At 40.1% G+C, this 12,605-nt stretch overlaps 1 protein-coding gene and 2 long non-coding RNA genes across 4 annotated transcripts in view; all 3 read left to right on the top strand.

Annotated features, from left to right (window-relative positions):
• The first annotated feature begins 3,682 nt into the window (after positions 1-3,682).
• LOC109963062 (uncharacterized) lies at positions 3,683-5,030 on the top strand. Its single transcript, XR_002275355.1, has 2 exons — positions 3,683-3,868; positions 4,513-5,030. It is a non-coding gene; the product is annotated as an uncharacterized LOC109963062 (long non-coding RNA).
• Positions 3,926-4,416, top strand: LOC109963061 (uncharacterized). Its single transcript, XR_002275354.1, has 2 exons — positions 3,926-4,025; positions 4,301-4,416. It is a non-coding gene; the product is annotated as an uncharacterized LOC109963061 (long non-coding RNA).
• Positions 5,031-9,052: 4,022 nt separating the features above from the next.
• Positions 9,053-12,605, top strand: part of trim8b (tripartite motif containing 8b) — an 8,433-nt gene continuing 4,880 nt past the window's right edge. Inside the window, exons 1-2 of one of the 2 annotated variants that reach the window (XM_020605218.1) lie at positions 9,053-9,468; positions 10,916-11,560. In XM_020605218.1, coding sequence (XP_020460874.1) covers positions 10,955-11,560 — 606 coding nt within the window. In that variant the 5' untranslated portion in view covers positions 9,053-9,468; positions 10,916-10,954. Of the gene's footprint in view, positions 11,561-12,605 lie in introns of both variants that reach the window. The other variant, XM_020605217.1, reaches the window with a different exon arrangement.

Genomic DNA, 12,605 nt, shown 5'->3' with positions numbered 1-12,605 from the left:
AAAAAATCCTTCAAGAAACTTCCTCAGTGGGATTTTGAAGATGTTTATAACCAGGATGCTCCACTGAGACCAAATGTAAGCATAATATGACAGGAACAACAAACATATTATCTTTATGGGAGTGGGTCAACATGGCTGATGCCTGCACATTTGTGTGCAGTGTTTTGTACTTTTGGTGTGACCTGTGTGGAGTTTGTTTGTGTTTCTCATTCACACTTTCACACAGTACCACCATCTTTCTTTACAGTCTATTATAGCACATTTCATTAATGATGAACTCTGTCATTTCCTAACCTGTTTGACTGACCTCTTTGGTTCTCTGCCACTTGATTATGCCTGATAGTTCTTCATGTATGTGAGCACTAAGTCAGTAGAAGTGGTCTAAATGACACTGTTGTTTTATAATAATAATCATTTATCATACATTCTCAGACTTGTGCCCAGTCTCTGCTAAACACTGAGGATGAGAGCTTCAAGAAGGTTTTCCTTCCCAACATACGCTTGTATCTGCACAAAGACAGTATCAACATGAACGAGTGGAACCGACTTTCACATTTTAATAATCCCTTTGGTTTTATGGAGTACAACTACAGTGGTAGGTGTTTGTAGGTGTTTGTATGTGTCTGTATGCGACACCAAGTGTGGCGAGACAGAAATTCATAATCACTATGTGGTTGCTGAGAAATGGACATGTGCTGATAGTTCTTCTTCCTTCTTTTGAATCTTGCCAAACTATTCCTCCCATATGTTTGATACCATAGCTCAAAATATGACACAGCGAGGCACGTGACCCCAGTGAGGAAGACCTGTTCTATAACTTTGGTAGTGGTTTGACCCAACATTAATTTGGCTTGGTGTGGGTTGCTAAGAAATGTCTAGGTCCATCAGGAAATTGGAAACTTTTAAAGCTGCTCTAATAAATATTTTATATTAACAATAAATAAAAAGTAAATAACGTGAACAATTCTGTACTAACGTGGGACTGTCACTGCAACAGCACAGTGCAACAAGATAAGGGCCAGTAAACCAAAATAGTGAGCTCAAAGACACCAAAGCCCTCTGTAGAGGGCAACACAATTTCTAAAAATTCTTTTTTAATTGTATATTTCAAATTCTTCTTTTGTGTGATTCAACCCCAAACCCTCCCTCTTCTCTCTTGTTATCATTCTTAGGTGAGCGCATATGGATTTGTCACTGAAGACTACAACAAATACCCCAACTACTATGTTCAGAGAGATGTGAAAACTGAGGTCATTTTCTAAGCAAACCATGACTTAACCCTGGAAATGAAAATGTGGAAAAAAAACTACATGACAGCAAAATAATAAGACTGTATCAGAGAACGAACCCAGAAACACCAAAGCAACACTGAGACACTAACAATCAAAAGTTTTAGAACACCGGAGTTTTTTTTTTCACAATATTCTGTTATTTCTCTGTGTGGTTTGATTGGTTTGATGGAATGTGTGGTGATGGTTTGTGTCATGATTCCATTTTCTCTGCTTCCGGTATCATGCTTTTATTCTGACACCACTTCCTGTTACAGTCCCACTTCAGCTACGGACTCTTTACCCCAATCAGTGACAATTGTTTGCACATGTTTCTACCCCTTTATAGGCAGCTTCCTCCCACCAGGAAGCTGCCAGATTGTTCTAGCCCATGTTCAGACTTTCCAGTGGGTTTTTCTTGTGCCTGTTATTCTAGCTCTGACTTCGGATTGCCTTACGACCACTGATTATTGCCTAACCCTTCTGGTACCATTTGTATTCTGTGCTTCAACCTTTGGACTTCCCTTACTGGCCGTTCTTCTTGTGGATACCTTGGATGTGTGAGTTTACTGGCTCTGATCCTGGACTGGATCATTGACATGAGAGAGTTACATGTTGAATTCGACTCCTGCATTTTGTACAGTTTGTTTGTTACCAGTGCTCTTATTAAAGAGTCTGTGTTCTGCTTTTACTTGTCTGGCCCTATAATTGAGTTTGCCCACGACATTATCGGCAGCTTTACTCACCGATCGTGACAGGACTGTCTTTCTCTTGTGGTGATGGAACGCATTGAGGGAGGGTTTTTTCCATTTTATATTTGAGTCTTTTTTTAATCTAAAGTAATATTGTCAGCAAAAGGCTTTTACTTGTAATGGAGTATTTTTACAGTGTTGTATTTGTACATTTAATTAAGTAGGACCTGAAACCTTCATCCACCATTGTCTTTATTTAGCCGTGGTGAAAATAAAACACCATTTAAAAAATTTCAAACTGTACAATTGTAAACACATTATCATAATTTAACTCTTTCACATCACTAATTTGTGTTGGGGTGGGGAGGTTCCAATAGCAACCACTAGATCAAGGGAAAACATTCAATCATTTGGAATGCAAATGATGAGTACTAAAAAACAAAAGCGTCGGAACAGGAGAAAAACTAAGGTCCAGCAGAAACCACAGCTGGAAACAAAAGTGTGTCATGGAGGGTGAGCCATCTTTGCCATTTTATCAGGCAATCAAATAAAGTCTCATCTGAAGGACAGAGAGGCAAGGCTCACCCAACTTAAACCTGAGGGTGGAATCCATATAGATAGCCAAAATGTTTTGCTGGATGGGTACCTAAATGACAATGAGCAGATTCAGGGAAACACATGTCACCTGCAAACGCTGGTGGGATAAGCTCAGGTTAAAATGAACCCTTCACAGAGTAAACAGGAGCTTGTAAAAACAATGATGAACAATCAGAGTTCAGAATACAGAGCATCAGGCTGACAGCACACAGCATGTGCAACTCAGATTCCTGAAGGAACAGAATGAGGCTCTTCAAAAGCAACTTGAGCTAACAAAGTTAGTCGTGGTCTCCCAAACAGCCAGGCTGGGGAAGCAGGAAAGCTCTTTCTTTGAGGAGCTGGAACAACTGACAGCCAGCACTAAGGCTGAACTTTGCAATATGAAAAATGAAAACAAAGAACTCAAGGCTGCACTGACGAAAGCTGAAGAAGAGCAATTTTTTTTCTGCTGAACATGCCAGGACCCCTGAGGTTTATTCTTGCCCATCATGCAAGCACATTTGTGCTTCAAATCAGAATCATGAGAGAATATTGAAAATATCTCTGTGTTCTGAAATTGAATCAAAGTTTTGGTTGGGTGAGGTGTAGGTGATGACTGAAAAAATGACTAAGTAATTTATATAAATGGGACCAACAATTTCATAATACACATTATATACACATGTTGAATAAAGTTTCTGTCCAGACCAATTCTTGATCAACATTTAAATGATTTTATTTTAGAAGAATATGAAGGTAAAGCTGAGTCTTTAATATGCAATCAAATAAAACATATTTGAGAGCAAATCTTTGCTACTTGCATTAAAAAATATATTTTTTTTCAAACAAAAAACAGCTTTGAGAATTTTTTTACAAGTCAAAAACTTTTGCAGATTAAAATACTTTGCTTGTGAGTTAAAAGATTTGCAAGTTAAAAAGATTTGAAAGTTACAAAATTCTGCAATTTCAAAAGCCTATTATCATTACCAGTTTATCTCCTGTCCAGTCTTGACAGTAAGCATGATAGGTGTAGGAATGCTCTCGAGCCAAGCTTAACCAACTAATAGAAACCCTTGTATCATCGATCATCTTAGAGCCCGCCCATTATGCCCACTTTGTCACGAACTCTGTCAGACTCTGGTCCAATTCACCACTTCCTGTTTTATTTTGACATTTCACATTAGTTTCCTGCCACTATTACATTTCATCCCACTTTACACTCAGCTCTCTCACTCAGTCAGTTTACTCACCTGCCTTCCTTCTGCTCATTATCACTCAAACCTGTCAGTAATCTTCTCATCTACCTGAACCTGTTTCCGGACCTGTACCTCAGTAAGTTTTATTAAAAATACAGAACTCTACCCCTGCCTGCCTGTGTGTCTGAAGGGCATCCACCCAGCTTTTCTATCTGGACTTGCTGCTTGCTGTACTACAATTTCAATTTGGAGTACCAAGCTGAAGCTGTATGCACGATGGAATTCATTCAGAGGTACCTAACATTCAATTCAGTTAATGGTTTTGTATGAATACGTTTACACTCAGCTCTCTCACTCAGTCAGTTTACTCACCTGCCTTCCTTCTGCTCATTATCACTCACACCTGTCAGTAATCTGCTCATCTACCTGAACCTGTTTCCGGACCTGTACCTCAGTAAGTTTTATTAAAAATACAGAACTCTAACGCTGCCTGCCTGTGATTGGGGCCTCCATTTTGCAGAACATTTCAAGCTGTAAAACTTAACTTGGCTTAATTTATTTTTCTCAGGCGCTTTATTAGGATTTAATCCTGAGAGGGGCACCAAAGCTGGACTACTCCTTTCAAAGAAGACTGGGAAGGTCACCCACAAAAAAGCGTCGGTCAACCACCGTGTCGCAACTCTTACAATGATCTCAGTTTCCTTTGCATTAATTTGCAATCTGGTTATAGAAAATGTATAAATTATGTGGCTGTTGACATGGGTTATATTTCTGTTTTAGGTGAAAAACCAGAACATCCTGAGAGAGGCACCAAAGCTGAATGAGTCCTTTCAAAGAAGACGGGGAAGGTCACCCACAAAAAGGCAGAAGTTGTTTATAACATTATCAAGTTTGGTCTTGCCATGGGATGTACACAGAGTACTAAAAAAACAAAAGCATCGGAATAGGAGAAAAACTGAGGTCTAGCAGAAACCACAGCTGGAAACAAAAGTGTGTCATGGAGGGTGAGCCATCTTTGCCATTTTATCAGGCAATCAAATAAAGTCTCATCTGAAGGACAGAGAGGCAAGGCTCACCCAACCTAAAAGAAAAGCAACTTACTGCATTACCGTTAAAATAGGCTTACAATGTGAATCAGTAAAGGCTTAACTTTTATGAGTTTGAAGGCCAAGGTGCAGCCTGCATGATCTATATGCCTATAATATTTTCTCTGCCTCTGAAATTTTCGTCTACATTTTTTGTTTATATTGTGGAAGAAACAAATACTTTTATGCATTAAAATGTTGACATTGCTGTGACTTTTAAAGTAGTGTTTTGGTTCATTTTTTTACACATTGTTTCCAAATTATCATTTACATTGTCAATTTTTCGGTCATTTCTAATAGGCCTTTCTTTTTTAACCTATTAACGGATTATCTATTGGGATAGATAATCCGTTTATCTTGTGTGGTAACAACGTGCTGCCTGTCGCATGTAGCTAGCTGTCAGGATCCCTTTAGGCTTCCGCGGTTCTTGAACAAGTCTTGTGTGTGGCAGGGGGCGGGTCTTGCTGAAATATTATATAAGATTTATTTAACTGTAGATTCCTTGACTGTTGTCAAATAATAATCTGACAACACATTAGTGCCTTTGATTTAAGATTTTAGATTAATGTTGTCACTTACGAAAATAATGGAGACACCTTTATAAAAATGTATTCGTAGCAAAAACGGAACCCCATCATGCATTGCGTCATTCGATGAAAGGCTAATTTATGCTTAAAATAAACATCCTACGGTAGGCTGTTTACCTTAATGCTAAAATAAGTAGGGTATGTATTTCTCTGTGTGATTATTTATTTTGGACATTATGTGTCTTGGATCTTTGTGTAAGTATTATTAGGCACCAGCATTTAAAAAGGTGCTGTCATCAACCTGGTCGGTCTGTGATAAAACCAAAAAAGTAGTACACTCTTGTTTCTCTTCAAATCGTATAAATCTTTCGCCTTTTACTAAAGATTTCCGTGGAGAGGAGCGTTATGAGTATGACTCAATTTTTTTAATGCCCCTCTTAAATGTCGGGCTTTCTGTTTCTGTTAAATGTAAGTCTTTGGTTGTATTTGTAATCTAGTAAGATGTTATGTTTTTTTCATACAAAGTTATGTTTTTGAACCAGGTGCGCTAAGTAAATTAAAATTAAAAGGATGCGTTAAATATTGATTCAACGTAATAATAAGCAAGAAGAGTATAAGAAATCGTGTTGAATGTACTCTGTACAGTGGTACTAGTATATTATAACATGTACGTTTTACGTTAGTGCATGTCGGTACTTTTTAAAAAGCTGTACAATCAGGTTCAAGAATATATATATATGAATAAATTCCTCAGTGTATAATACATATGGGCCAGTGTTCATGTCCCTGCTGCTGAGAAGCCCCTCTATGCAATGGCGCCCTCAAGTGGTGGTCCATGGCAGCCATCCTAAAATTACTGGCCTCCTCACAAGTGACAAGCCCCAATCATTCCAATTCTTTGCAACGCAAGCCCTTAAAAATCTGACATACATTTCAGCTGTTATACATTTGAGTTAAATTTTGAAGGAAGCATTCTCAAGAACAGAAAATATTTTTGTTGATGACTTTTCAATAAAACTACTGAAATGGAATGCTGTGTTGGTTGGTATTAAATCATACAAATCATTGAAATGATATGTCATAAAGAGATTGAGTATGAAATCTGATGTTTGCTTTGTAATTGTATCAGAACCTTAGCTCAGACATTTTTACATCCATAATTCATTACTCTATAGAATACAAATACAAAAATTAAAGCCACTAAAGAAGGTTTGACCACCTAAAATCTAGACATTTTAATGCAATTTCAGGCCAAAGCTGTGATTCAAAAAATGGAAGATAGTAGTTACAAATAATATAACATATGATGTGCTGGACATAAATTAAACATTTATCAGCTAGTAATTAATATTAATTTTTAAGCAACCTGCACACTTGATTTACTGCCAATACATTCAAAGTGGAACTGATAATTAATGATTCCTTGACTAATCTCATGTGAATGTCATAATCTCATCATGTTCTTGGTCTCCTCTTGCCTGGTTACTTAGTTGGGCTGGATGGCTGAAAACATAGTTTTAACAGTTACTGAGCCCACTGGTCTCCTGAGAACATTCAGAGCTTCATGGTGATTTTATACCGTTGTGCTGATCTACGTATGTCTGGTCACAGTTTTATCACAGATGTTGACAGAGAGCTCCTTGGACTTCATGTCTTGGTTTTGTCCTGACAAGCTGTGTGAGCTGTGTCCGATCAATTCAGTTGGACTCCGGTCAAGTTCTAGACACATCTCAAAATAATTAAAACACACAAGATGCACCTGGCAACAATCTGCAGTGTCATGGCAAAGGGTGTGAATACTTTGGAAATGAAAGATTTCAGTTTTTTTATTTTTAATACATTTGCAAAAACGTCTAAAACATGTTTTCACTGTAGATATTGAGTTAGATTTATGGGCAAAAAATGGCTATTTTATGCATTTAAAACAATCTGCTCTCATAGATGGATTATGATAGTATCATTATGTAGCCATTTTGTGCTGTTTTATTCATTTGGCATCCCTCTGCAGTCATTTAGCACTTATTTTTACTTCTGTGTGTCTATTTTGTATTGTTTTACATCCCTCCATTATTGTTTTGTGTCCTTTTTTGTAGCTTGTCATATTTTTGTAATTGGTTTGCTGTGTTTGGGGTCTTTTTAAATCATTTTATGTTTGTTTATTGTTATTCCTCATCCATTTTTCTCATTTCGTAGCAGTTTGTAGTCATTTGATTGACATTCCAATGGAAAGCTTAACAGTCCCTTCTTGGCTCTCTGGTCTTGGGGCCCCCTGACCCCCCTGGGCCCATGCCCACTGGGATCGTTAAGTAATTTGACAATACTGATATTACTAAAAGAGCAAAATGATAATACCATAACCCATCTACAACACAACAGTAATCAATGTCTACAACAATAAAGTGTAAAAGGTGAATGGGTCTGAATACTTTCTGAACTCTGTTAACTCCAGAAACACACATACACCACTGTGTTGCCCCAGAGGAACACGATGGACGTGCAAACCATTGCCACAATAAACCCGGTAAGTATTATATGACTCCCTGTCCTTCCTTCCCGGTTCTGTTCAGCTCCTCCCGGTTAAAACGTGACACAGGCCAGTTGTGTGACAGGTCACGTGACGGCCGTAGTGTTGATCCGGAAGGAGGGAGGGGGGAGGGTGGCGGTGCTGCTCATATGTCAGGTCAACTGAAGACAGCTACAATCATACAGGAAGCTCTGCGACTACGTTTCAAAATAAAAACACGTTCTACTTGGCTTTAGCTTGCAGTCGCTACATCATTGTTTTTAAGGGTTTGAGATTTTTGCACTTGCACTGAGTCACAGATATAAGCCAAAATTTGGATGGAAAGAACTGTGTCTTATTGTTTATCAAGATATCTCCAAAAACCCTTAAAACCACAATAATTAATTGTTGTCCTGTTCAAATTACTACTGAGCTTTTTCACTGTACTGACAGGGAATTGTTTCTCAGGGTGACAGAGCCTCTGTGAAGGAACTGTTAGTATATTTTTTGTTTAAAAAGTAACCCCAGACAGCATTACTGTGGCAGATATGCACTAGCGCCGAGATCAGAAAGTGACATTTGACGTGCCACTTTGGTGTAAGTGGCACAGAGAGATGCAGAGATGACTACAAAGAGGTAAAAAGGCCACAGTGATGCAAAACTACAAACCTGGTCTAAAAATGTGCCTGTTGTCGCGCTTATCGGACTTGTACAGTCAGTGATCTTGTGCCTTTTTAGACAGTATGAACAGCTTGAACACTGGTCTAAATAATGGCCCCATCTTTTTACTTGTCAGAGCATAATCTCTTGTTTATATGACACGAGCTGTCTCTTAAAGTTCTTATCCAACAAGTGGTTCTATTTGGTACTGAAAATGTCTCTGCCAGTGTTAAAAAGCTGCTTACATGCAGCATGACAAAACACAAATAAAAAAATCATTCCTTTCCTTTATGGCCTGAGACTGGTTGTAGTTTCAGTACATAACTTATGAGTTAAAGAGTGGTAAAAAGTAATTTAACTACTTGAATTACTATGAAAATACGAATGTAGATGAACCAGCAAAGTAATGTCCTGGTCTAGGAGAGGTAGGGGGCTTTTACCTATCTGTGCCCAAGGACCCAACTATTCACAACCCTTCCATTTATGACCGCAGGGTTTGCTCTTTATTTTGAAAAGCTTAACCAGAAGTGTCATGTAATATTGGTTTTCTTGACTGGTTTGAGGAGCAGTCCAGCCTGCATTCCTCCTGTCTCTAAAGCCTGACCGATAGAGACAGAGAAAGGAAGGAGGGGGAGAAAACAAATTATTATTCACGACCGTGTTGGATTTTTATGTTACACTGACTCGCACCGGACGCACCGACCACATCAGGTCAAAAAATAACCGTGTCAGGACTGCTGCTTCGGACCTGAGACGCGGATAAAAAGGCGTGATTTTCTTTTACAACGACGGGACTTTGCGTTGATGTGCCTGTGTAGGTCAGCTACCGAAAAGCAGCTCTGGTGAAACAGTCTCAACCTTTCCACGGCGGATATCTCCTTTTTTTAAAATGAGGATTTGCAAAATGGCTGATGACAGCTAACAAGGACAGAAAAGCGACGTCCCCTTTAAGATTAGCAGGGTATATTTTTGTATTTTATTAGCTAAGTATATAAATATGACTGCTTTTAATAAGTAATGACTAGAGAGTATATTAGCAACGACCGTCCTTGTCGGGAAATGGTGCCAGTCTAGCGTTTATCTGTACCTGTGCTGTGGTAGAAAATGGTGAGGTGACGTCTGAGGTAATTTGCACGATTTAATCGAGATAAGGAAGTAGGTAAATATGTTGTTGGCTACAAGATGAGGCGTCAATAGGTGGACACGAAGTAAAAAGAGGCCAGGGCTGAAAAAAATACTAAAAATCTTTGGGTCATTTGATAGATGTGTCGGAGGGGGGAAAGCAAAAGGCTCCGCAACAGCAACCAACATTCCTGCGGATCCTTAAACCCCTTTGTTTTGTGCGCAGGAGCTGGACTCGACTATTTAAACGATTAACTATGCAGTAAACAGCCTCGAAATGATGGCCCGGGTATGGTTTTCAGTTTAGTAGGATTATAAAGCCTTTGTTGTCGACAGAAACTGGTAGAAAAGAAAAGCCGAGGCCTTGTGTACAGATATGCGAGCCGTGCCACATAGCAGGCGTTATTCATCAAACAGAAAGGTCGCGTTTATGTCAAATTGAAGGGCTGGAGGGACGCGTGTTGTTAATCTGAACTATAAGACAGTATTTCTTGTCTACTGCCAAACCGTCGTGGGTTGTATGTTCAATTAAATCGCCGGTGGAGGCTCCTCGGATCCTTATTTATGATTCAGCGGACAAAAGCATTGCGCTGCGTTGTGATTATTCAGACTCAAGCGTCCTTGAGGTCCTTATAAAACAGATTCAGGTTTAAAAAAAAACTGTGTGAATAGTAATCAGGGTGTGGACCGGAGCATTCTTTTTTTCATGCTCTTCATGCTTCGGTTGTTTGTCTGAATTGGTCCACAGGCAGATGTGAAGGAAGAAGCTAAGGGCCCGAGCAGACAAGGATCAAGTGTCTTTACATGTAGAGATTGGTTCACGTCATGATCCTGTGAGTGATTGTGTAGATGTTTAGTTCTCTGTGCCTTGTTTTCATTTTATGGTTTACCTGTAGCTGACAGGTTTGTAGCTTCCTGTAGGCCTATAAACACAAGCTGTAAAGGGAGGTCTGGTGTGTGTGTGTGTGTGTGTGTGTGAGTGTGAGTGAGTGATTTAGAGGAAAGGAAAGCACCGTTTACTGTAATCTGTGTAACGTCAGCCCCTGCTGTGTGTGGAAATCACCAAGGTGTTGTCATCCCCGCTTGAAGCCTTCTCTGGGCAGTTTTCTGGATTTTGCCTTCCTGCTGCAGCAATAAGCAATACCTGTCATCTGTCAGGGAGACTCATCTGATTTGGTCACAAGGGTTTAAATATACGGACTGATCTTTCAGGACAGCATCAGCTCTGGTTTTATCTTTTCCACAAAACTCATTTTCAGAGTGTTGTGTTTCCTGTGCTGAGACAGAGGCCTAGAGGTCTGGAAGAAGCAGAGAACAGTTAGTGTATGCCTTCCTGCATCATGATGGCTTCTGACATGGCTGAGACGTGGAGGAACTGTTTTGAGGAGGAGCTCATCTGCCCCATCTGCCTGCACGTGTTCTCAGATCCCATCCAGCTGCCCTGCAAGCACAACTTTTGCCGGGGCTGCATCAGCGAGGCCTGGGCCAAAGACTCCTCACTGGCCCGCTGCCCCGAGTGCAATCATGCTTACACGCAGAAGCCCAGCCTGGAGAAGAACCACAAACTGTCCAACATAGTTGAGAAATACAACGCCCTGAGTGTGGAAAAGGCCACCACGCCAGCGCTGCAGTGCATCCTGTGCCGCCGAGGCCCACCGCTCCCTGCAGTGAAAGTCTGCCTGCGCTGCAATGCCCCGTGCTGCCAGTCCCACGTCCAGACACACCTGCAGCAACCATGCTCAGCCCTGGGGCACCTGTTGGTGGAGGCGGAGGCGGTGAAGGCGTGGACCTGCCCGCAGCACGACGAGTACAGGCTTTACCACTGTGAGGCTGAGCAGACAGCGGTGTGTCAGTACTGCTGCTTCGCCCGATGCCACCCCAGCCATGGCCACACAGTCGCTGACGTGGAGCTGCGACGCAATGACATCAGAGTAAGAAGAAAAATATTGAACATACAAGCACGTTAAACAAGCACGTACTTGCGCATGCACTCATTTCTGTTCAGGGTGTAGTCATGCTGTCATATTGTGACAGAAACAGAGGAAGATCCGGGAGTTCCTCACTGGCTCATCATGCATGCAAATGTCAGAGATCTTGCAATTTGAGATGAAACAGTAGGCAACTGAGAGATTTAAAACCTAAACAAAATTTAAAATAGCGAAAACATTCTGGTTCCAACTTCTCATATATTTTCAGTTTTTCTGATAGTAAAGTCAAGTTTTCTTACTCTTCTATGATAGTAAATTCAGGATCTTTGGAGTTTTGACTCATAAAACAAGACATTTGAAGATGCCACCTTGTGCTGACATTTTACAGACAAATAGATTACTCAAGAAATTAATCAGTAGATGAACAGGCAATAAAAATAAAAATTTGTTGCAGCCCTACTTGCAAGAATTTTTCAATTCACCAGCCATCAATAGGCGTTAAATCGGATACCAAATGTAGCTTTGTGCATTCATAATGGCATCACACAAGCCAATGAAGTCGTTTTTCATCTGCTTTGTAGTTGTCAAGCAAACATCATCAAAACAATCTACATATTTAATATCATTATTTGCCATGTCTCACACATTAGATCTTTTTTGATACTTTCATGATCAGTGTTCACTAAATTACTTTACTCAATCAAAAGCAGAATTTCCCATTTTAAGAAACAACTGCATATTGAGTGTTTTCAGTGCCTGTGTTAGTCTGTCTTGTGCATTTTCCAGTTGTGATCCACTCCAGCCTCCATTCTCCTCTGTTGGAATGACAAACAATGCAGTCAAGTGTGGAACAATGAAGGGCCCTCAGAGGGCCTTATCTCCCCTGCACAGGTGCATCCTAGCTCAGGGATCGCCAGTTGTGAGGGGGTTGGTGCTGGTAGTGGAGACGAGGGGAAGTGGGATTAAAGTGATTTGTCACTTGATTCTGCGATCTGCCATGTTTTTTTTTATTTTATTTTTTAATTAACTTCTTCTCTTCCTGGGGGTT

This window comes from Monopterus albus, unplaced genomic scaffold (genome assembly GCF_001952655.1).
Source record: "Monopterus albus unplaced genomic scaffold, M_albus_1.0 scaffold69.1, whole genome shotgun sequence".
Lineage (NCBI taxonomy): Eukaryota > Metazoa > Chordata > Actinopteri > Synbranchiformes > Synbranchidae > Monopterus > Monopterus albus.
The sequence above is the reverse complement of the archived record's forward strand: the minus strand, read 5'-3'. Positions and strand labels throughout refer to the sequence as shown.